The sequence below is a fragment of the Neovison vison genome, chromosome 12 (genome assembly GCF_020171115.1).
Source record: "Neovison vison isolate M4711 chromosome 12, ASM_NN_V1, whole genome shotgun sequence".
In the NCBI taxonomy this organism is placed as follows: Eukaryota; Metazoa; Chordata; class Mammalia; order Carnivora; family Mustelidae; genus Neogale; species Neogale vison.
The window spans coordinates 67,882,639-67,907,890 of NC_058102.1; the positions used below are offsets into that span (position 1 = coordinate 67,882,639).

Consider the following 25,252-nt stretch of genomic DNA (forward strand, 5'->3'; position numbering starts at 1 on the left):
TGAGCATATGTAGCCTTGTTCAAGAACGCATGGAAACCTATGGACCACATATCTAAACATATAAAATTTATAAATCAAGTTAGCAAAGCATTAAATTAAAAAATAAGTATGCTTGTCTTCCTACCTTGAAAGCCAGATTCAAATTTCTTTGACTACCAATTAGGTGAAATATTTTTGTCTTTTTAATGGCCATTTCTCGACTATGAAATGATGATTTTGCAATTTTTTTAATGGGTTGTTCATCTTTTTCCTACTGATTCTTATTTCTTAAGAGGGCTTTATCTAATCTAGATACTAATCCTTTGTGCAGTTACAAGTGTTACAAATAATTGCTTCCAAGTTGAGCTTGCATTTTCACTCTCTGTATGTAGTCTTCTGATGAACAGAAGGTCTAAATTTTAATGCAGTTCAATTTAACCTTTCCTAAATTGGTTAATATATGTAAGTTTGAAATAGTGTCTGACACATATTGCTTACCGTAATTTTTGTGTTATTTTCCTTTATGATGGGAATTTTTTGTATCTATTTTTTTAAAGATTTTTATTGATTTATTTGACAGAGAGAGATCACAAGCAGGCAGAGGCAGGCAGAGAGAGAGAGAGGAGGAAGCAGGTTCCCCGCCGAGCAGAGAGCCCGACGCGGGACTCGATCCCAGGATCCTGAGATCATGACCCAAGCCGAAGGCAGCGGCCCAACCCACTGAGCCACCCAGGCACCCTTTTGTATCTATTTTTAAAAATGCTTTCCTATCCTGAAGTCTTAAAAATATTTTCCTAATAATGTATTCTAAAACATTTAGGTATTTGTCCTTCATATATGTTTTTATTCTACCTGGCATGAATTTTTTAAATAATGGTTTTATTAAGATAAAATTCATATACTATGAAATTAAGCTTTTTACAGTACACAATTCAGTGTTTTTAGTATATTCAAAGAGCTGTCATGATTAATTCCAGAACATTTTCATCACCCCAAAAAGAAACCCCATAGTCATTGACTTTAATATATGGCATATATATAACCAGTGTTCCAGCACCATTTCTGGTCTTTCCCTAGTGGTTTCTAGCATCATCTCTGTCAAGATCAAATTTTCCTATCTGTGTGGATTTCTGTTAGATTCTATCTCTGTTCTCTTCCATTGGTCCATTTATTTATCCCTGTACAAGTATGCTCTGTTAATTACTATTTTTTTAAAGGTTTTATTTATTTATTTGAGATAGAGAAAGAAAGTGGCAGAGGGAAGGAAAGCAGCAGACTGAGCAGCGAGCTCAATGCAGGACTTGATCCCAGGACCCTTGGGATCATGACCAGAGCCGAAGGTAGTCACTTAACTCGGCTGAGCCACCCAGGTGCCCCTGTGCTAATTGCTCTTAAAGTAAGCTCTGGCATTATGGTATCTTTCCTAATGAATATCTAGATATCTATTGACAATTTGTACTTTCAATACATTTTAAAAAATAACTTGTCAATTTCCACAGAAATCTCAGTTGGAAACCTAGTTAAACTTGTATTAAATCTATGAGTCTGTTATGGAAAATTGTCATATTTACAATATTGACTCTTCTGTTTCATAAAGATAGTATTACTGTCTTTTGGTCTTTAAAAATGTTTTAAAATTAGGTTTTAGAATGTTATCCTTAATTTTTTTAAAAAGATTTTATTTATTTATTTGACAGAGAGAGATCACAAGTAGGCAGAGAGGCAGGCAGAGAGAGAGAGAGAGAAAGAGAGGGAAGCAGACTCCCTGCTGAGCAGAGAGCCCGATGTGGGACTCGATCCCAGGACCCTGAGATCATGACCTGAGCAGAAGGCAATGGTTTAACCCACTGAGCCACCCAGGCGTCCAATGTTTTCCTTAATTTTTGTCATACATTTGAATTGTACTTACTCTTTGAAACATCATTTTTGATACTATGGAAAGATTTTATTTATTTATTGAGAAAGAGAGAGGGAAAGAGACAGAGCATGAGGGGCAAGGGAGAGGGAGAGAGAATCTCAAGTAGACTCTGTGCTGAGCCTAGAGCCTGACAGGGGCTCCATCCCATAACCCTGAAATCATAACCTGAGCCCAAACTGAGAACTGGACACTTAACCAACTGCACCACAGAGGTGGCTCTGGAAGATATTTTTTAGAACTATTTTTTCTGGGGTGCCTGTGTGGCTTAGTCAATTAAGTGTCTGCCTTTGGCTCAGGTCATGATCTTGGGGTCCTGGGATCAAGTCCCACATCGGGATCCCTACTCATCTGGGAGTCTTCTTTCCCTGTGCCCTTCCCCCTGCTTGTGCTCTCTCTCACACCGTCTCTCAAATAAATAAAATCTTTTAAAAAAAAAGGTATTTTTTTTTCCTATCATTTGTGGCTGGTGTGTTGCACATTGTTTTTATATTCAACAATCATTCCAAAATTCATCTATGGAATCCTCTTGATTGTCTCTCCAGGTTCTTATTTCATCCTTAAATAATAATAATTTTGTTTCCTTTTTTTTTAATCTTATAATTTTTATTTCCTTCTCATGCTTAGATGGATTGTTTAGGACTATCAGCACAAAAATGTGTAGATATGTTTATAGCAATCATCCTTGTCTTATTCTCAAACTGAAAGGAAAAACATTTGACCTTTCAATATGATGTTCACTGTATTTTGTAAGATCCTTCATATTTTAAAAATTGTTTCTCCTTTGCCAAAAGTTTTTTTCACAAATAGACGTTGAATTTTATCAACAAGTTACATGATCATATGATTCCGATCATATTCCGATTTTAACCTACTGTGACAAATTACTATTTTTAATCAAATCAAAGATTCTGGCAATTGTAAAGCATACCATTTTATGTTACAATAAAGAAGAAAAAACAGGGCGCCTGGGTGGCTCAGTGGGTTAAGCCGCTGCCTTCGGCTCAGGTCATGATCTCAGGGTCCTGGGATCGAGTCCCGCATTGGGCTCTCTGCTCAGCAGGGAGCCTGCTTCCTCCTCTCTCTCTCTGCCTGCCTCTCTGCCTACTTGTGATCTCTGTCAAATAAATAAATAAAATCTTTAAAAAAAAAAAAAGAAGAAAAAACAAAATTCCATTGAACAAAAACAAAATCAAAATCCCAATTTTAAGATACAATTAAGAAAAAAATGGTAAGCATCTTATTAGCATTCATAAAAATACAAAGTAATTTATAAAGATAAAACTGCCACGTATCCCTGGAATTAAACATAAATTTGTGATATATTCAATTTTTAATATGTAATGGCTTTTAATTTGCTAGTATTTTTGCATATTCATGAGCAAGATTAGTTTTAATTTCTGCACTGTCCATGAAATTTTGACAATGAGCTTTGTGTGAAATTAGAATTTTTCCCTCTGAATGTTTAACAAAACTAATAAAACTCTCTAGACTTAGTGCTTTATTCATGGAGAAGACTTTTGACTGTATTTTTTTTAAAAGATTGCATGACCATGATTTACATATTTCCTTGAGCCTGTTTGTTACATTTTTTTCCCCTAGGAATATCCTTTTTATCAAAAATTTTCAAATTTCTTAGCATAACACTACTCAAATTTTCTCATTTGAAAATCAGTGTGGGTGCCTGGGTTGCTCAGTCAGTTAAGTGTCTGCCTTTGGCTCAGGTCATGATCTTAGGGTCCTGGGATAGAGCCCATATCCTGCTCCTTGCTCAGCTGGGGGGCCTACTTCTCCCTCTCCCTCTGTGGTCTCATTCTCACTCTCTCAAATAAATGAATAAAAATCTTTTAGGGGCGCCTGGGTGGCTCAGTGGGTTAAAACCTCTGCCTTTGGCTCAGGTCATGATCCCAGGGTCCTGGGATGGAGCCCTGCATCGGACTCTCTGCTTGGCAGGGAGCCTGCTTCCTCTTCTCTCTCTGCCTGCCTCTCTGCCTACTTGGGATCTCTGTCTGTCAAATAAATAAATAAAATCTTTAAAAAAAAATCTTAAAAAAATTTTTTTAAACAATGCATATGACTTTAACCCTTCATATTGTATATTTATATCATCTCTCTTTTTTCTTTGACCAAACTCGCAGAAGGTGTCAATTTTATCACTTTTTCAAGCCCAACTTTGAGCTTTTCATATTTTCTCATGGTATGGTTGTTTTCTTATTTCTTCCATTGCCTTTATTTCCTTCCTTCTTTCAACTGGAAGCTTAGCTCATGAATTATCAGCCTCTTTTTTTCCCCTAACATAAGCAAGGAAGATAATACTTGCATTTTCTCCTAAATGTTTAGAAGAATGTCACAAGTTTTTACTTGTTTTTTTAACAACACTGAGTGCTTTTATTACATAGAACTTAATAATTAGCAAAAACAACTTCGATTCCACAGCACTGTTATGCGAGGAGAAGCTCTTTTTTTGGAGACTGAGATAAGGGCTGCAGCTTTGCAAAGATGAAATTTAAAATTTACTCTCGCGACCTGATTGCAACTGCTCTCTTTCCTCATGAACACATTCTAGACCAAGAAGCATGACACTACACATTATCTTTCATCTGAAGCTTTCAGAGCCCTCAGTAAAGCTCCATCTGCAGTATCCAGCACTATTAATCCCATTGAGAGGTTTTCCTCCTATAAAACTGTATCCCTCGCTATCAATAGCTTCAGAGAGGTTCTTCGTATTCTCTTGTGTTGCATGTAGATAACCAATGTAAGCCATGCGAATCCAAAAGCCATTACGGGTTAGGCTTAATGAAGAGCTCTGGGTCACAACTTGAAATAAGGTTGCTGTATGGACCTCTGCGCCCTGGGTTTTGAAAGTCTGTCTCTTTGGGTGGTTCCTTTTTAAAGCTGGGAGGCTCAGACACTGAAGACATCTTGATTAATGATTTATTACCTGCTGCAAGGTCACTTCCCTTGCACATCTACTGCTCTCCCCATGTTTCTGTACATAATATTTTCATTAAGTTCTGAATTATGTCCTAATCTCCATTATAATTCTTTCTTTCATCCTGAGTTATTTACATTTCATAGGGTTGGGGTTTTAATATTTACTATTAATATTTTCTTTATGAATTTTATCCTAAATGTACACATAAGATGTTCTGAGAGATTTATTACTTCACAGTGAATGAGTGCCTCAGCCCCCTTTGCCCCAGCCTTAGCCCCTGGGGGTATGTGATGAGAGAAGATGAGGTTTTTTTTCCTACACAAGTGTTATCAAGTAAAAACAAATCCACACTTAGGTACAGAAAAACTTTATTGGAAAATATTGTGGCAATGAGAATGCTCTGAAAATAAGATCTCCAACTGTCTCAAAGATCAGATGGATATAAGGAGATGGTTGATAAGTGGAAGTCTTTTTCAGTGGTTAGTTACTTTTCAGGAAGTGTCCGAGGATGTACTATTCCACATTCCAGTGCAGGTTCAGACTAAGGGTGGATTAAAGTTCAGGGGTCTGTGAGGGGAGAAGCCTAAAGTTTGATTAGGTCCTTTTAAGGCATTTTGTCCAGATTGGTCTGTGGGGACAAACAGTTCAACTAACCATTTAAGAGACAAACAATGGGAATTTGGAGGTCTGGGTCCAGCTTTGTCACACGTGAACAAAGCCATACAGGGAAAGGTGGTTCTTTGCAGTAAGCCACTGCCAGGAATACAGTAAGATGGAGAAACCGTAACTGTTTTCTAGGAGCACAGTATTCAATTGTCAATGGCCAGGTGCTTCATAGACAAAGGACAAGGAGATGGGTTGGGGATTGTTTTACAGATCACAAGACTACTTCTCTCCCTTTAGCATGTCCTGAATAGGTGTATCTTCTCTGGCATTTGCATGAGGAATTACAAGGGCACAGAATGTCTATTCCAATAGTATGTTCATAGTAGAAGCCATGACCAGTGTTATCAGATTGAGCTCAAAGTTATATTTAGCAATAAAGTTATATTTAACATGCTCACTGGTCACTCTACCTAGACCCAAAGTTGAATTTGCATGTCCCTTCTCCCCACTAGACCAAGTACGATAGCACCCATATCCAACAAAGCCATGAAGGGTTGGGTCCCTCCTTTTCTGAATTCTCCAGAAAATTCCAACAGGGATATAGGGCCTATGGTCCTTTGGGAAGAAAGAGACCATAGCCCCATTTTTAAGGAGTTTTCTCCTTAAAACAACTTAAATCTGGGTAGAAGGGGAGGGAAGAATTAGGGGATGAAAGACACAGACATCCATTGTTTTCTGTCCTCCTAAAGCCATGTACCAGGTAGCAAAACTATCACTGCCCATATACCCATTTCAGCTTTTAGGACTTCCTCACCCAACAGCCATGTCCACAAAATGACAGCTAAGAAAAGCTATTATATACAGTCTTTGAATTATGTCATACAATCTTTACGAATATTTCAGAATGTGTATTGTTCTTTTTCTGTAATACCTTAAACCACCTTAAACCAGAAAAAACAGGCAATTTCAAATATAAAAAATCTCAGATAAGGAGAACAGTAGTCTAACAGTTTAAGGCTATAACTTTCTGTACTTCTCTCTTGGGGCTAACTGTGTTTTTCAGTACTTTGAATATTACTTTCTTTTATGAGTTATCTTCCACCTCATGCTAGTATTTAAAAATAAAATTCATTTACAGGGCACCTGTTTCACTCAGTCAGTTAAGTATCTGCCTTCAGCTCAGGTCATGATCCCAGGGTCCCAGGATGAAGCCCTGCATCACTGGGCTCCCTGCTCAGCGGGGAGTCTGCTTCTCCCTCTGCCTCTCCCCACCTCCCCACCCCTAGCTTGTGTACTCTCTCACTCTCAAATAAATAAATAAATAAAAATAAAATTCATTTTAAATGGGCACCTGGCTGTCTCAGTCAGGGGAGTGAGACAAGTGGGACTCTTGACTTTGGGGTTGTGAGTTCGAGCCCCATATTAGGTGTAGAAAGATTACTTAAATAAATAAAACTTAAAAAATAAAGAAAGCATGATTACTCATGGGATGCCTGACTGGCTCAGTTAGTAAAGCATGTGACTCTTGACTTCAGGGTTGTGAGCTCCAACCCAAAAGATTACGTAAAAATTTAAATAAATAAATAAATAAATAAATAAAACGCATTTTAAGTGATGCCAGAGAGAATAAGCCAACATTTTAAATATCTATTAGTATAGGGGTGCCTGGGTGGCTCAGTGGGTTAAGGCCTCTGCCTTCGGCTCAGGTCATGATCCCAGGGTCCTGGGATCGAGCCCCGCATCGGGCTCTCTGCTCAGCGGGGAGCTTGCTTCCTCCTCTCTCTCTGCCTGCCTCTCTGCCTACTTGTGACCTCTCTCTGTCAAATAAATAAATAAAATCTTTTAAATAAATAAATAAATAAATAAATAAAAATATCTATTAGTATAGATAACATTTAACATAACTTAAAAAATTAATGACTCTAAATTGTATTTTGGAATTATAATGTGCCTTTAAGCAGTATTTTCTGAGAACTATGGAACAGCTTGATTATGATGGGAGTAACAGGCTGACTCTCAGACTATTGTTCTTAAACTTTCTCCAACTCCGGATAGTAACAGATTGCAGGAAATGTAGCTCAGGATATTCTGAAAAATGTAGCCTCAGGAGACAGAATCAGTTACAATGTAGAATACATTTCAACTCCAGCATTCTTGTGGAAATAATCAAAGGATTCAAAGAGAAGGAAGAGTTGGTGCACAATCGTACTTGATCACACTGACACAAATGTTAGCAGTAACAAAATAAGGTGAAATGCAGAAAATGTTAAAGTAACTTATGTAGTAGAATTAGGTTCTGGTCAGATTAGAATGCAGGAATAAATATTGAGAGGTTAATAAGATCAGCAGAACCTTCAGATAAATAAAAAGGTTAAGAAGAGGGGCGCCTGGGTGGCTCAGTGGGTTAAGCCGCTGCCTTCAGCTCAGGTCATGATCTCAGGGTCCTGGAATCGAGTCCCGCATCGGGCTCTCTGCTCAGCAGGGAGCCTGCTTCCTCCTCTCTCTCTGCCTGCCTCTCTGCCTACTTGTGATCTCTCTCTGTCAAATAAATAAATAAAATCTTTAAAAAAAAAAAAAAGGATAAGAAGAAATCAATGACTCTGGGAACATACTTCACAATGCAAATTAAGAAGAATGGAAAAAGCAGATCAAGAGATACGGGAAAGGATAGTTCAGGATGAAGAAAAATCCTCTCACAAAAGCACAGGAATTCTACAGATAGAGAAGATAATTTCTTAGTAGAAACACATGTGGAGATGAAGTAGAATGAGTATGAAGTTCTAGAAAAAGAAGAACGTTTCCAGAAAAGTGACTAGCCTTCCAGCCACACTAGCCTTCTGTTTCTTTTTCTTTCTTTCTTTCTTTTTTTTTTTTTTTTTAAGATTTTATTTATTTGTTTGACACAGAGGGAGGGAAAGAAAAAGAGAGAGAAAGAGGGCACAACCAGGGGCAGCGACAGGCAGAGGGAGAGAGGCAGGCTCCCAGCTGAGCAGAGAGCCTGATTCCAGGCTTGATTCCAGAACTCCAGGATCATGACCCGAGCCAAAGGCAGGAGCCAAACTGACTGAGCCTCACAGGTACCCCATAGCACTCTGTTTCACCAAAGCAACATGGTTTCAGAAACTTTCCTTGCTCAAGCTCCAAATTTATATAATGAAACCTCTGAAAAGGCAGAAGGATACCAGCCTAAATTGAAATGACCCATATCTCTACACTTACCATCTCTCCAGTTTGAGGGATGTTTTGATTTGCAAAAAACACTGTAGAAATTTGATAAAATAAAGATAGAAACGTCACAATAGAATTTTAAGGTACATCTGTTTAATTATATTATAACCATTAATGCAATATCTACCTCAATAATTTCATTTCAATAATAAAAAATGATGGTATAATGATGGTTTAAAGCTGGTTCAATCGCAATTTTAGAGGCTTACTTATCAAGAGTGAAAATAGAAGACTATTAAAAAATAGCTAAAAAGGTAACGTGTCATAGTGCTTAATGTTTCTGTAACTGTTGGTAAGGCTTACATCTAAATTTGATGCAGAATTCTTAATGGCACTGAAATAGTTCTTTTCTCAGCCACATGGTATATACCGGTTCTAGGAGTCTGGAAGAGACTGACTATGGGTACCACTCCTTGTCTTCAGTTGTGACTGCGCAATATCAGCAAGTGCACTTTGTATCTTTTCCAGAAGCATGTCCCCTCGATAAACAACATCCTCCAGACATGTAGCAGCTTCGTGGTTTTCTTCTTCCAGCTTATACAAGCTAGCAGCCTTTGTAAGACACAAATTAAAAAATCTTTTGAGAAATGAAAAACTTGGAGGTTAGTAAGAGTTGAGAAGGAAATAAAAAATGAGAGAAGTATTTGCTTTTAAATCTGGAGGACTCTGAAACCATTATGATAGGTTTCTTGGTGTCAGGAATTCTAAAATCACATGATTTTTTAAGAGTTATTCCCCTGTATGAATTATTTAAAAGAATGTATTTTCAGTCAGACATCTCTGAATGTCTACATATGACTCTCTTCCACACTGCTTGTGGACATTCTACTCCACACCCAGAATACTACCCAAAAGAGTGGAAAAGAGCCAAAATGAGAAAAATACAAGTTTACTTATAGCTCAAAATTGGATAACCAATATACTCAGCATGGTCTTTAATAAACTACAGTACTTTACAATTAACAAAACCTCAATTTAAAAATTTAATCATGGAGAACCTGGCTGGCTCAGTCTATGGAGCAGGTGACTCTTGATCTCAGGGTTTTGAGTTCAAGCCCCATGCTAGGTGTAGAGATTACTTAAAAATAAAATCTTAAAAAATATAATAAATAAATAAAACAAAGAAACTTTGAATACTATAACAAAAGATATTAAATTTCCTTTGGGGCACCTAGTTGGCTCAGTCAGAGGAACAAGTGATTCTTAATCTTGGGATCATGGGTTCATGGCCCACATTGAAGTAGAGATTACTTAAATAAATAAATAAATAAATAAATAAATCTTAAAAAAAAAAAATCTATCTCCTTTAATCAAAATTCTCTACTAGCAAATTTCTCAAAGGGAAAAAGATTTTTACCTGTAAAGCAGCTGTAGATTCTTCACTGGGTAACGAATCTATCAAAACATCAATGTCTTTTGCTGTTCGTGCAATCAGTGCTGCAAAAAGCTGGGCATATTCTAAAGAAAGATATCACTCATTCAGAGTATTAGGGAATGTCAAGTTTTCAGAAAAAGAAATTAAATTTGAAGCTAATGAAAGCAGAAAACTTCATAAACTTCTTCTGTACTAGACTTTGAATGATTAAAATGTAATTTTAACACACCAATCCTATTACATGTTTGAGAATTAGCCTTACTATTAACTCAAATTGGGAATTAAACATAATTATTTCATTTTTAAGGACAATATTCCAGTCAATTGAATAAAGGAATCTGTTAATGGGATGTCTTCCTTATTAAGGTCCCTCAAGTGAAATTCGGCTAAATTCATACAAATTCATCTCTAAAGGAGTAACAATCTATTATTTGACATGAATGGAATTATGAAATGTTATATAAATTGACTGTAACAAATTCATTTCTTTTATAACAAAACTTTCAGTAATATTCTCAAACAACAAGACTGTAAAAAAGCTATAAGTAAGTTACATTTCTCAATAAACTTAAAGGATTACATGTATCATCATGTATATGTATATGATGGTCAAATTAAGACAAGCCAAGAAAATTTACCTTCCGTAGGATTAGCTGGCTGATCTTTGTTAATTGCTGTCTGAATATTACTAAAAGAAGCAGGAGGACCACACTGCTGCAACACTCCAATGGCATTACAAAACTGATCTGCAAGCTTGAGGCCAAAGAAAATGTGTCAGAGTTAGAAAGGATTTATCAGTTTTCAGGATTTTATCTGTAATAGCAATAAAAATAAGTTTCTATAATAATGACCTCTGAGCAAGGGAACAGAACAGGAATAATTTTGGATAAAATTAGCCAGTTATTATTAACAACAATTAAATATGTTAATCAGGCAAAGAAACAAGGTTTGGTATCAACATACTCGAAACAGTTAAAAGGAAATACAAGATAATCTTTGTTTTTGTCCCAAGGTAAGAGAATAATAAGAGAAATTATGCCAATATTTGTTACAAGCATAAGTAAAGATTTTGTGGGGGGAGGAAGCAGTGGGAAAGAGCAAATTTGACTGGCAAATAAAAGTCATCCTAGTGCCCTAGGATAAATTTTAAAATGTAAAACTCATATACAAAGTACACAGTTCCATTTTTTTGAGACTAAAGTAGTTACAAGGATAAAGAAATAGCATGGAAAAGACTCCACCTTAAGAAATCTTAAGGCCATTGATGGATGAATGAATGAAGAAACTGTTATACACACACACAGGAACATTATTCAGCCATTAAAAAAGGGGGGGGTACACCTGGGTGGCTCAGTCGATTAAGCGTCTGCCTTTAGCTCAGGTCATGATCCCAAGGTCCTGGGATCAAGCCCTGTGTCTGGGCTCCTGGCTCAGCAGGGAGCCTGCTTCTCCCTCTCCTCCCCTGCTCCTGCTCTCTCCAGCTATCTCAAATGAATAAATTAAATCTTTTTAAAAAGTGGGGAGGAGGATTTTGACATTTGCAACATGAAAGGACTTTGTGGGCATTACGTTGAATGAAATAAGTCAGAGAAAGACCAATACTACATAATGTTACTTACATATGGAATCTAAACAAAACAAAAACTGAGCTCACAAAGGACAGACTAGTGGTTATCAGAGATGAGGTGCAGGTTAAAGTGAGCAAAAAGAGTGAACAGGGTCAAAAAGTACAATCTTTCAGTTATAAAATACATAAGTCATGGGGATATAATGTACAGTATGGTGACTACAGTTAATACTGTGTTGTATTTTTGGAAGTTGCTAAGAGAGTAAATCTTAGAAGTTCTCATCAAAAGATAAAAATTTTAACTTTGTAACTACAGTATGGTGGCATGTTAACTAGATTTATTGTGATCTTTTCACAATATACACAAATATTGAATCATTATGCTGTACACCTGAAGCTAATATTATGTCAATTATACCTCAATTTTTTAAAAAAGAGAGAGAAAAGGGACTCCACCTTAAGTATTTGGAAATGTTTTTCTCCATGACTCAAGTTGTAAATTCCCACTGCTCTAAAACTATTCCTTAAGCAGTTCTGAAGACTGAGAATACCGCTTCCTTACAAGCAGCAAACTTAAGACTCCTATCCTCCCAAACAGCTTCCCTCAATTGTCCTGACCTCTTGAACCTCAGTTTTTTTTATTTCCAATCAGTGCATGACCACTTCCACTAAGTTTTTCTGCCATTAAACAGAACTCAAAATCAACTGTTTCCTTTAATATCTAATTTGTACTGAGAATCTCCTAGTTACTAGCAGTCTAACTTCAGACTCTCACTTTCATCTTCAAATCCTTCTATTCCCTTTTCATTCTATCATCATTGCCTCTGTCATTATCTCACAACAGAATTGTTAAAATAGCCTCCTTCTTGTTTTCCATTTCACTATGTTATTTTACCCTGCTTAAAAATTTGGGGCTCAGGGGAGCCTGGGTGGCAAAGTTGGTTAAGGTCCAACTCAGGGTTTTGGCTCAGGTAGTTATCTCAGGGTTGTGAGATCAGCCCTGTGTTGAGCTCCATGTGGAATCTGGTGAAGATTCTCTCCCTTTCCCTCTTCCCCTCCTGCTCATGTGCACCCTCCCTCTCAAATAAATAAACCTTTAAAAAATTTTTTGAGCTCACCCCAACATGGCTTTTAAGATTAATCTCCAACTCTTCAGGCTATTTCAAAACTTTCAATAATCTAACTCAATTCTACTTATTCATTTCCTACTAATCCTTTATATATACCTAACTAGTGATAAATTCATTCCTGACTATACTGTGTTGCTCACATTCTACTACTTGAAATGGAGCAACAGTAAGTGCTCAAAAAATGCACAAATGTGTATTCTAGTTCTGGTTCTGGTAACCTGAATAGGGTTTTTCATTTTTAAGTTGGAAACATTTTCACATTACACCACTGTTCTAAGGAATGGAAAAAACACACATGCACAAAATTCAACACAGTGGCTATCTGCTGTGTTCTTCAAAAGCTCTCAAAATCCATTTATTCAAAAAATAGTATCAAAAATAAAACTCTATGACAAGCATTGTATATAAACATTAGATTGATACAGTAAACAAGACATAGTTTCTGTCCTCATGGAGTTCTCAAGAGGATAAAAACAAATGTTATTTTAATAATTTTACAAATAACTATAATTTAGATCAATGCTAAGAAGATCTGCTCTATTTTTTTTAAAGATTTTTTAAATTTATCTATTTGACAGAGAGAGATTACAAGTAGGCAGAGAGGCAGGCAGAGAGAGAGAGAGTAGGAAGCAGGCTCCCTGCTGAGCAGAGAGCCCGATCCCAGGACCCTGAGATCATGACCTGAGCGGAAGGCAGCGGCTCAACCCACTAAGCCACCCAGGCGCCCAGATCTTCTCTATTTTAATGCATATCACTCTACATTCCAATTTACCTCAGCACTTACAGTTGAAGACCTTTGATTCATTATAACTACCTAGCCAAATACTACTTTCATGTTATTTAAATGTCTCTTGAGTATATGACATCTTTCTAATTAGACTGTGAACTCCTTAAGGAGTATTTCTCTGTAAACATGATAATGCTTACATATACAGTAGGCATTCATACTTGTCAACCCAGAAGTTTCTCCCCAAAATCCAATTATCAGCTTGCTAACCCTGGAGTTAAGGCCATATTCACTTTCTCCTACTAACTTTCTGGTTACAAGACGTATATGAATATGCAACATTTCTCCTAAAATAACATTTGTACCCAGAAGCATCCTTACAATTTGATTTTGAAAAGCCTCAAAGAACATCTCCAAGAGGGAAGTTGGCTGACAGCCCAGGCAAGTTACCATAACATAGAATTTATCTTAGTGATTTCATCAACATTTAGGGGCTAGCCCTCTCAGTCCTAAAAGGTCTTATTTTATGTACAGAGTAGATCAGTTTTTCACAGGCAGATTCACAGCCTGGAAGTGAACAAAGATTGATGATGCAATGATAAGAATCCTCACTTCTTAGCCTCCAGTGTGAAAAAATTGGCAAGGGACCAGATATTTAAGATTTTCCAGTTAACATATTCTCTCTATACAGACATTTAACCTGGGACATCAAAATATAAATAGAACGACAACGAAAAATATAACTATTAATGGGAAACCCTTTAACTGTTAATGGTAATGAGTATATGAATCCTTCGGTTTGCATAAACTCGCCAGTTTGGCAGAACCGGAGAAATAAGAACGACCAACGGAAGGGGGTCGACTTAAAAGATCTGGCCCTTAAGAGGAAGGAGACTTCCTGAGACACAGTAAAGACGACTTAAATAAGTGGGAACATACACAAGCGTTACAAAATTGACTCTCATAAGCACGTCAGTTTTCCCCAAACTGAAGCTGGAGAGCGCCAAGAGACGGGAACGAAACCCTTTGTCTATAGGAACCAACTAAGATGAAACAAAACTCACCTCACATCACTCCAGCCTCAACCTGAAAGTCCAGGGAAAGAAATACACTCGGCTGACATTTAACGAAAAAAGCTCATCAGGAGCCCAGTCTCTCTTCAGCGGCTTACACTGATAAGGGAAAAAGCAGCTCCTGCTGCTTCTCCCCTTACCCCCGGAAGAGAAGAGATCCCATGAGCGCTACTGACAATAAAATAAAACTGTTCCCAGAGAACAAGACAGGACCGTGACGCCTAAGTGTCCTGACAGATCCTCTACTTTTCAGGCGAACGAGGCTGCTCCCTCCCTCAGCTCTCCGCAAAGCCCGCAGCCGGCCTCAAACCTCCCAGGACGCCGCGCCGCCTCCCGCCGCCGCCAGCGCTTCTTGCTGAAACCCCGCCTCAGTCCGCTCCCCACTTGCGGGTGTTTTTCTCGGGCCCCTTTTCCTCTTGTTTATACATCAGAAAAGGGAAGACAGAGACTAAGAGAGCGAAATTGCTCACCGAGTTCACCGCGTCCTGCAGCTGGGTGAGCCGGTCCGCCATGTTCCTCCTGCAAGCTAAGGAAGCTAAAGCAGCTGCTCGTACGCGATTGGGCAGTTTCAGGACTCGTGGTGACCAATCACAGAGGAGCGTTCTTAGAAGGGGTGGAGTCAGCAGAACTCCACGCCTGGCGAGAAGAGGGTGGGTGGGACTTTTCCGAGGCTTTATTTAGGCTAGCTCCATAAGCTAAGCTTCTCTGGGGCACGTATTTTGAGGAACTTGGAGGTTGTTTGGAGTCCATTCGTGATTTGGGTCCAACATACTGTTCTCGAGGTTTTGGGGTGTTAAACATTCTACAGGGATTGTTAGATTCTGCGGTTTGAAAAGTAATTTTCTCAGCCTTCCCTTGTATTCATGTTTAAACATTGCCTTGAATACTTGTGTTGCATTGGGTTTCCAGGTGGAACGCAAAACATATACACAGCAGGCAACTCAAGAATCCTTGGGGGTCGCGATACCGATTTTAACGTCAACAAATCCAAATTAAAATTCACCAGGCAGTCTTGGTAAGCATTCGGGTGCCTCCTCTGTTGCTTTTGGAGGCGGGGGTGGGGGTGGGGGGTGGGGAGGATCTCCCAAGTGGAGACTGGTTGCATACTTTATTTTATTTTATTTATTTATTTGACAGAGAGAAATCACAAGTAGATGGAGAGGCAGGCAGAGAGAGAGAGAGAGAGAGAGAGAGAGAGAGAAGCAGGCTCCCTGCTGAGCAGAGAGCCCGATGTGGGACTCGATTCCAGGACCCTGAGATCATGACCTGAGCCGAAGGCAGCGGCTTAACCCACTGAGCCACCCAGGCGCCCTGGTTGCATACTTTAATTCTGAGTGTGGGTGTGCTGGGGAAGCTGACACACATGGAATGGAAAACATCCGAAAAATTAAGTACTAAATCGAGCTATATTGATGGTGTAAGAAGAGAATGGTTAGAAAAGAGGTTTCTGTCGGCAAAGGTGAGTGGCAGAAGAAGAGCCATTTGGAGTTCAGAGGTAAGGTGTGAGTGTAGGCAACTAGTAAGAATCTCGTTCCTTTGACAGGGAGGAACTCACTGTGGAGAACAAAAGATGGTTTCTGGAAAGGAAATTGGAGGTTGCAGTGTGTAGCTGGGAGAACGAAGGTTCCTGGAAAATGAGCCTTATGTGTAGGTAGGGCGGCAACAGTTTTTAAACAGGTAAGATGTGCAGTTTAGACTTTAGCCTTGAGACCTGTTGAGGGTTTAGGTGTGAAGGAAGATAGTAGAAACTTGGTATCTGGCTGCTTTGGTGACTGGAGCATGTGATGCTTGATCCCCTGGTCGTAAGTTCAAGCCCCAGGTTGGGCCTAGAGATTATGTTAAAAAAAAAAAGAGAGAGAGAGAGAGAGAAGAAAGAAAGAAAGAAAAGAAAAGAAAGAGACTTGGTATCTAAAAAAAGTTATAGCCTGGGGATAGTGTGGCAAGAAATGAGCCTGAAATCAGCAAATGACTGGTTTGTGGGCTTGGGACAAACTCATCTCTTACACCCTGTTTCTCTTGTTAATTATCCCTGATCAGCCTACTGGGGTTGGGGGAAATTGGGGAGAATTATCCACAGAAAACTCAGCTTGTCGGATTTACCCCCAATGCTAGCTGGTAAACTGTATTTCTGCTTCACCACTCCTTCCTCTCTCAATCCCTCTTCATATCTGCTGGGACCTAATTAGAAACCTCTCCAGAGGGGCCGGCGCCTTGGTGGCTCAGTGGGTTAAAGCCTCGGCTTGGGTCATGATCTCGGGGTCCTGGGATTGAGCCCTGCGTCAGGCTCTCTGTTCAGCAGAGGGGCCTGCTTCCCCCTCCCTCTCTGCCTACTTGTGATCTGTCAAATAAATAAATAAAATCTTAAAAAAAAAAAAAAAAAGAAAAGAATCTCTCCAGATGAGACACCTCCCCTGACCAGGCGATGAATAAGCCAGGGCCTCACTGGGAGGACGGCTTTGCAGTTCCAAGAATGAAATGTGTTGGGCCTAGACTAGGGGGTTGACTCTGATAAGAGAAGAAGAAAGGCTCATTTTGAAGGAAATGTTAGCAGGAGTTGGGCCCAGTTAGATATAGAGGGATGGGGGCACCTGGGTGACTCAGTCAGTTAAGCGTCTGCCTTCTGCTCAAGTCATGATCCCAGGGTCCTGGGATCAAACACCACACTGGGCTCTCTCCTCAGCTGGGAGCCTGCTTTTCCCTCTCCCTTTGCCTGCCATTCTGCCTGCTTGTGCTCTCGCGCTCTCTCTCTCTCTTTCTCTGTCAACTAAATAAATAAAATCTTAAAAAAAAAATAGAGAGGAATGAATAAGAGAGCCCATACTGTTTTGGAGAGATTCTGTTTTGGAGAATACTGTTTTGAGGCCCAATTGAAGAGAACTTGGGCACCTGACAGAGAGGTGCCACTTGAAGACAATCATGTTATGATAGAGCTTTTGTCCTGTCGTTCTCTTCTTACAGGTTTTCAATAGCTCCACTGAGCCCTCAGGCTGGTGTCCAGCCATCTCTGCCTAGTTTTCAAGGGTCACTATGATCTGTCTCCAGAGAACAAATCCAGCCAACTCTCCCAATAATATTTTGAGTGAAATCAGAATATTCACCCATGGGGACATCTGGGTGGCTCAGTCAGTTAAGCATCTGACTTTGGCTCAGGTCATGATCCCAGGGTTCTGGGATCAAGCCCAGCATCAGGCTCCCTGTTGAGCAGGGAGCCTGTTTCTCCCTCTGCCTGCCACTCCCCCTGCATGTGCGCACGTTCTCTCTCTCTCTGAGACAAATAAAAAAATAAAATGTTTTAAAAAAAGATTATTCATCTATTAGTTATCCCTGGTCCCCTGGGCTTCTTAAGACTGTTTTGGCCATGGACACCTTTATGAATCAGAGGAAAGCTATGGACCCTTTCCCCAGATCAGGCTCAAAATTTTGCATATATCTTTAAGGGGGTTATGAATCTCTTGAAGCTGTGGACTTCAGGGAAACTCCACCTGCCCAAAACAGTCTCTTGTGTCTAGCTTGGGATTCTTTCTTTCTTTCTTTCTTTCCTTTTTTTTTTTTTTTTAAAGATTTTATTTATTTATTTGTCAGAGAGAGAGGGAGAGAGAGCGAGCACAGGCAGACAGAGAGGCAGGCAGAGGGAGAAGCAGGCTCCCTGCCAAGCAAGGAGCCCGATGTGGGACTCCATCCCAGGACGCTGGGATCATGACCTGAGCCGAAGGCAGCTGCTTAACCAACTGAGCCACCCAGGCGTCCCTCTTTCTTTCTTTTTTTTAAAGATTTTATTTATATGACAGTCGGAGATCACAGGTAGGCAGAGAAGCAGGCAGCAGAGAGCCTGATGCGGGGCATCCTGGGATCAGGACCTGAGCCGAAGGCAGAGGCTTTAACCCACTGAGCCATCCAGACGCCCCTAGCTTGGAATTTCTCAACAGCAACACTATTGACATTTAAGCCTGAGTATTCTTCCCACCCCCTCCACCTCCAGTGCTGTCGTGTGTTTTGTAGAATGTTTAGAGTGATCACTGTCCTCTACCCATGAAGTAATGATGGCAAACACCCCTTCTAGTGGTGACAATAAAAAATATCTCCAGATATCCCCAAATGTCTCCTGCAGGGCAAAATTGCTCCCAATTGGGAACCACTTCTTTAACTCTTTCCTCATTCTTTACCTTCTTCCAAATGATTTCTTTGTTATGATTTCTTTACTCTTTTACAGTTTTACCTTTTTTCATATAAATTTTATGAATTACTGGAGTCTACATGGACCTCTCCTTTTTTCCTTATATGATTCTGACACTTTTTCATATGCTTTTTCACTTGCTGTTCTTGCATCTCCAACTGGATTACATGGTTTAAAGAGCAGAAACCCAGTATTATGTATCTCTTAAACATATAATTTTGGTATGTTCTTTTAAACTTCATATTATTTTTATTTACTTATTTTTGTGGTAATTTTTACACCCCGTGTGGGGCTAAAACTTATAACCCCGAGACCCAGAATCACATGCTTTTCCCACTGAGCTAGCTAAGCACTCTTAAGCTTCATATTATTATAAGTTTCAAACATATACAAAAATTAAATAATAAGGGGCACCTGGGTGGCTCAGTCGTTAAGCGTCTGCCTGCGGCTCAGGTCATGATCTTAGTTGTACTGGGATCAAGCTCTGCATTGGGCTCCCTGCTCCACATTGGGAAGCCTGCTTCTCCAGCTCCCACTCCTCCTGCTTGCGTTCCCTCTCTTGCTGTGTCTCTCTCTGTCAAATAAATAAATAAAATCTTTTAAAAAATAGAATAATAAGGTGGACACTCTTGTATTCATCATCCAGCTTTAATTATCAACTCATAGTTAATCTTGTGGTTAGTACTTTCATTTTTTTTAATCTGTAGTGACTCCTTATCTTTTTGGAAAAAAAATAATTAACAATTCTTTAACTTAGCATTCTAGATTCTTAACTACCTTTATTACCTACTTGACCACAATTTATTAAATTTGTAAAACATTTCAAGCACTGGGCTGAAATACTATAAATAAGAATTTGCAGGTGCCTGGGTGGCTCAGTGGGTTAAAGCCTCTGCCTTCAGCTCTGGTCAAGATCCCAGAGTCCTGGGATCAGCCCAGCATAGCTTAGGGCTCTCTGCTCAGCAGGGAGCCTGCTTCCTCCTCTCTCTGCCTGCCTCTCTGTCTACTTGCGTTCTCTGTCTATCAAATAAATAAATAAAATCTTAAAAAAAATAAGAATTTGCTATACTAGATTCCCTTTGTTTCCTTGTTGACCATCCACTTACCTTATTTTAAATATTTCTTGTTTTTTATAAAACCCTCCCTGAAACCCTACAGTAGGGTAATTGTTCCCAATCTTCACCACAATTGTTCCTTATACTTTTGTTATTGCACTTAGCATATTGAAATGTAATTATTCATACATGAATAATTGACTCACTACAATGAGCTGCTTGTGGGCAGAAACATTGAAATTTCCTCCATATTTCCAATACCTAGCATTTAGCTGGCACATAGAAGCCAATGCATGCATACTTCTGGACCAAATGAATACATTTTCTAGGATAATAATTTCCATATAATAACTATTAAGTAAACATTTATTGGATTTAATTTAGTAAACATAGTCAAAATAATGTAACCCATAGAAACAAGAATTAAAAAAAAATACAGAGCAAAAGTGAGATTAGAGTGAGATAGGATGAACGGGCAAGTTTCACAGAATGTCTTTCTTGCCTTTCCCCTAGAAAGATGGGAATATTCTGTTCCCATCTCTATCCAAGGTCTTGGGTTTTATAAAATATCTAGGATAGGTTACTTGTCTTCCTTCCTTCCTTTTCTAAATTTTAAGCAGACTTTAAGGCACTAGTAGTTATCTGTATCTTGGGTTTAGGAATCTTCTCAGTTTTTGCATTTCCTTTCTTTTTTAAGAAATAATTTATTTACTTATTTGACAGAGAGTGTGAGAGAGCAAAGGCCAGGGGAGCGGGAGAGGGAAAAGTAGACTCCCTGCTGAGCAGATATCCAAACATGGGGCTCTATCCCAGGACCCTAGGATCGTGACCTGAGCTGAAGGCAGACACTGAACTGACTGAGCCACCGAAGTGCTTCTGCATTTCCTTTCAATTCATAGGAGTGACAAACTCATCTGCAAAGCTGCTGAGCCCATTTGTTTCACAGGTTGCCAGTGGAACTCTGACATGAGCAAGGAACCTCAGCCAATATTCTTCCCGAACTGTCAGGGTATTTCAGAGCCAAGGTACTAAAGCCCTCTTCTGACTGCTGACACATCTGTCATCAGCTGTCCTCTGAAGGCAAAGGGAACTGCGATGCAAAGGTATGGAGGGGAGACAGTGGGATGAGTTCAGGAAACTGCAATTAATTCAGTGTGGCTAGCATAGAGGAATTGAGTTTAGTTGCCACACGAACCTGGAGAGGTGGGCAGGGACTATATTATGAAAACAATTGTGTCATACTCAGGAAGGTGGACTGTTATCCTGAATGCTTGTATAAGAAAAATCTTTAAAAATTATACATATCTTTTAAAAATTAATATTTTATTTCAAAGCAATGCATATTCAATCTTGAATTTTTACAGAGTGCAGAAACATGGAATGAAAATCATTCTTGGGGCACCTGGATGGCTCAGTCAGTTAAGCATCTGACTCTTTTTTTTTAAATATTTTATTTATTTATTTGATAGACAGAGATCACAAGTAGGCAGAGAGGCAGGCAGAGAGAGAGAGAGAGAGAGAGAGGAAGCAGGCCCCCTGCTGAGCAGAGAGCCAGATGCGGGGCTTGATCCCAGGACCCTGAGATCATGACCTGAGCCTAAGGCAGCAGCTTAACCCACCGAGCCACCCAGGCGCCCCAAGCATCTGACTCTTAAACTCATCTCAGGGTTTTTTTTTGTTTTGTTTTGTTTTGCTTTGTTTTTAATTTGAGAGAATAAGTGAGAGAGAACATGAGAGGGGAAAGGATCAGAAGGAGAAGCAGACTCCCCGGTGAGCAGGGAGCCCAATGTGGGACTGGATCCCAGGACCCTGGGATCATGACTTGACCTGAAGGTAGTCGCTTAACCAACTGAGCCACTCAGGAGCCCTCAGCTCATGTCTTGGATCTCAGGGCCATGAGTTCAAGCCCTGCACTGAAGTTAATTATTAAAAAAGTTAAAAAATAATCATTCTTAATCCAATCACCCAGAGATAACTCTTTAAAACATTTTATTTTTTCAACTTTTCTGTGTATATAAACATGACTAAAGTGAAAACAAGGTAAAGCTCATACTGGGTATATTCGGCGCTTTTTAACTTGCCTTTTCATAAACACTTCACAATGAGTTGCTTTCTAAAACACGATTTGAGAAGGGCTACACAGTATTCTACTATACAGATGCATCATGGATTATTTAATCAATTCCTTATTGCTGGGCATTTAGACTGGGTTTTGTTGCTCTAACACCTTGATGAAGGGGCCACTGGGTGTCTTAGTCAGGTAAGTGTCCTACTCTTGATTTTGGCTCAGGTCATGATCTCAGGATTGTGGGAATGTGCCCCACGTGGAGCTCTGTGCTCACTGTGGAGTCTGCTTATCCCTTTCCCTCTGCTCCTCACACTGCTTATGCGCTCATTCAAATAAATAAATAAAATCTTTAATACTCAGTAGTTTTGTGCACTAATTTTACACAGGTATGTAATGTTTGTACATATATATGTACTTAAATCTCAAAGTGGAATTATAGTACCAAAGGTATGAATATTTGTAAGATTTTTGTGCAGATTATGTTATAAAAACTTGTCAATACATTTCCAAAGGTTCCTAGAATGTCTGCTTCTCAGCTCTTGCACCCACACTGGATATTCTTCTAAAATATTTACAACTTAGGTCTTAATTTTTTTTTAAGATTTTTGTTTTGGGGGTGCCTGGGGAGCTCAGTCGGTTAAGCATCTGCCTTCCGCTCAGGTCATGATCCCAGAGTCCTGGGATCCAGCCCCACCTTGGGCTCTCTGCTTGCTGGGGAGCCTGATTCTCCCTCTGCCTTTGCTTGCCACTCCCACTGCTTGTGCTTTCTCTCTCTCTCTCTGTCAAATAAATAAATAAAATTTTAAAAGAAATAAAGATTTTTGTTTTTCAATTTATTTATTTTGAGAGAGAGTGCACATGCACAAGTGGGGGGAGGGTAGAGGCAGAGGGAGAGAGAATCTCAAACAGACTCCAGGCTGAATGCCCAGCCTGAGGCAGGGCTGCATCTGATGACTCTGAGATCATGACCTGAGCTGAAATCAAGAGCGGGAAGCTTAACTGACTGAGCCATGCAGGCACCCCCTCAACGTCTTAATTTGATTTTTGTTGTTTTTGTTACTAATGAGTTTGAATGTTTTTCTTCCTTTTTTTTTTTTTTTAAAGATTTTTTATTTATTTATTTGACAGAGAGAGACCACAAGTAGGCAGAGAGGCAGGCAGAGAGAGAGAGAGGAGGAAGCAGGCTCCCTGCCGAGCAGAGAGCCTGATGTGGGACTCGATCCCAGGACCCTGAGATCATGACCTGAGCCGAAGGCAGCGGCTTAACCCACTGAGCCACCCAGGCGCCCCGAATGTTTTTCTTTTATTGGCCAATTTTCTTTCTTTCTTTCTTTTTGGTCATTAACTTGGCTTTTATTTCTTCTTCTTCTTCTTTTTTTAGACTTATTTATTTATTTATTTTAGAGAGAAAAAGCATGAGCCGGAGGTGCACAAGGAGAGAGAATGTTAAGCAGACTCTGGGCTGAGTCCAGAACCTGAGGCAGGGTGGATCTCATCACCATGAGATCAGGGCTGGAGCTGAAGCTAATAGTCATTCACCTGCAGGACTGGGCCACACAGGTGCCCCTTGACTTTTCATATTGCTGTTGGAGTTTTTTGACTTTCATAGAATTTTAATTTTTAAGTAGCTAAATCTATCAATCTTTTCCTTTATGGTTTCCTCCTTTGTTTTTTTGCTGAGAAATTTCCTCCCCTGAATGCTTCTAACCACTTCCTGCTTGGTGCTTCCAGATTCAAATAGATTTTTGCTTAAATGAACTCTTTTAAAAGGAGGTTCCTTCCACTTTGAGATCAAGTTTTGTTTTGTTTAAAAGCATTTATTTCAGGTCGCCTGGGTGCTTCAGTAGGTTATTAAGCATCTGACTTGGCTCAGGTCCTGTCTTGCCATCCTGGGATCAGCCCTACCACTGGCTCCCAGCTCAGCGGGGAGTCTGGTTGATCGGCTTTCTCTGCCTCTACCCCTACTCATGCTTGCTCTCTCTCTCTCTAACAAATAAAGTCCTAAAAAATAAGAAACACGTATTTCTTCTAATTCTCTTATGGTTTTAACGAATACTTTGGAATTTCATTTTGCTAGGGTGAGATAGAGTTCTAATACTGCCTCTCCAACAGGGTGCAATCAGTCATCAGATTAACTCATTTGATGATTAAGTTATAATCAATGGTTGGTAACTGAATGGTAGATAAAATAGATCTACCCATTGGTTCAAATGTTACCCTTATTATAACCACTCTTACCATCATCCTGGGATTTCATCTACTGAGAGTTACAGGAATGAGGACATGTAGGAGACAGTAGAGGAAAAACAGGAAAAAAATTGTGCCCTTTCATATTACGGTGATTGCTACTGGTTTTAGTTTAATAGTGGAATAACCGAATGTGTATTTTTCAAAATAGTTGCTCATTAAAATACCTAAATGAAAAGTTTAAAGACCAGGCAAAAGAAAACAGAGCAATCTTCCCCCAAATAACTGAGTCTCCATATCCAATTACTCAGTGCGTTCACGAGCCGTCTGTCACATGGTCTGCTGTCCTTTAAACAGCCCTCAGGTGTCAAGTTTGAGAGAGCAAGCTGGGTCAAGGTCTAAAGTCTTCGAGGATATTTCGCTCAGAGAAAATGAAACTTTATTGTTATAAGTGGAGCTCACCACTACAGAAACACGACCCGCCCCGCATTTTCCTACTAACATCGGCCTGAGCAGCGAAGGGAACCCGCCCACTGATCGTGGGTTTTGAGTCCGGGCTTCGTGTCTTTCCCTTTGGCGAAGGGCAGTTAAGCCCGGGAACAGGAGCCTGGAGACGTTAGGCCGCAACAGAAAGTTATTTTTTACTCTAACGGCGGTTTTCGTAAGCGATAAAGATACAAAACTGAGAAGTAGGGGTTACACCACAGAACTTTCCGGGGTCTCCTCTGCCCCCACCCCCCCGCGCGCCGGGCTGCGAGGACCCGAGGGTGCGCGGCGCTCAGCAAGCCGGCTGTGCGCAGGGAGATAGGCGCGCTCGGAGCGGACCGCCCCTCCGCCTTCGCCCGCGGCGCCGGGGTACCCGCGGCGGTGACGTAAAGGGGGCGGGGCGAGGCGCGGTGTGGGGTTGCGGGGTTTCTGCCGGAACAGGAAACCTCTCAGTGGGGCGCAGGCGTGCGGCTACCCTTGGACGCCCGCCCTGGGGGGCTGGCAGGTGTGCGGTGGGGGCGCCTGGCAAGTGATGGGACCCTGCGCCAGCGCCCCGGGATAGCGCGGGTGAGGCGACAGAGCCCCGCCCGGGCAGCCATGGGGCTCCTTCGGCTCCTGGTCCTCGCGGTGCTGGCGTCCGAACCCGGCGTGGCCGGAGGAGCCGAGACCGTCGGGAATTCCAGCGAGGGTAAGGGCAGGGGAGCCTCAGTTCTGCAACCTCAAGTTGGTTTTGCATTTCTTGCAGGT

At 40.2% G+C, this 25,252-nt stretch overlaps 2 protein-coding genes and 1 pseudogene across 3 annotated transcripts in view; 1 reads left to right on the top strand and 2 right to left on the bottom strand.

The window, feature by feature from the left end:
• Nucleotides 1–4,545: 4,545 nt before the first annotated feature.
• On the bottom strand, nucleotides 4,546–4,815 carry LOC122892248 (annotated as a pseudogene).
• A 3,919-nt stretch (nucleotides 4,816–8,734) lies between these two features.
• On the bottom strand, nucleotides 8,735–15,074 carry MED21 (mediator complex subunit 21). 2 transcript variants are annotated; one of them, XM_044228057.1, is made up of 4 exons: nucleotides 15,006–15,074; nucleotides 10,677–10,791; nucleotides 10,021–10,121; nucleotides 8,735–9,215 (listed from the first exon to the last, which is right to left on the bottom strand). In XM_044228057.1, the coding sequence occupies exons 1-4, from the start codon at nucleotides 15,045–15,047 to the stop codon at nucleotides 9,039–9,041; spliced, it is 435 nt and encodes a 144-aa protein (XP_044083992.1). In that variant the 5' UTR covers nucleotides 15,048–15,074; the 3' UTR covers nucleotides 8,735–9,038. The 2 variants fall into 2 exon arrangements, with proteins under 2 accessions (XP_044083992.1, XP_044083993.1); XM_044228058.1 differs by lacking the exon at nucleotides 8,735–9,215 and having other exon boundaries at nucleotides 10,070–10,137.
• Nucleotides 15,075–24,938: 9,864 nt separating this feature from the next.
• TM7SF3 (transmembrane 7 superfamily member 3) overlaps nucleotides 24,939–25,252 on the top strand; it is a 34,118-nt gene continuing 33,804 nt past the window's right edge. Inside the window, exon 1 of the mRNA XM_044226284.1 lies at nucleotides 24,939–25,193. Within this exon, the coding sequence (XP_044082219.1) occupies nucleotides 25,103–25,193 (91 nt within the window). The 5' untranslated portion in view covers nucleotides 24,939–25,102. The remainder of the gene's footprint in view (nucleotides 25,194–25,252) is intronic.

Bases quoted from the DNA above. Each gene is read 5' to 3' on its own strand.
- MED21 (XM_044228057.1), bottom strand. From the start codon at position 15,047: ATGGCGGACCGGCTCACCCAGCTGCAGGACGCGGTGAACTCG. The intron at 10,122-10,676 runs GTAAATTTTCTT...ATCTTTCTTTAG, and splicing joins GCCAGCTAATCCTACGGAAG to AATATGCCCAGCTTTTTGCA. The intron at 9,216-10,020 runs GTAAAAATCTTT...TGTCTTACAAAG, and splicing joins AATCTACAGCTGCTTTACAG to GCTGCTAGCTTGTATAAGCT.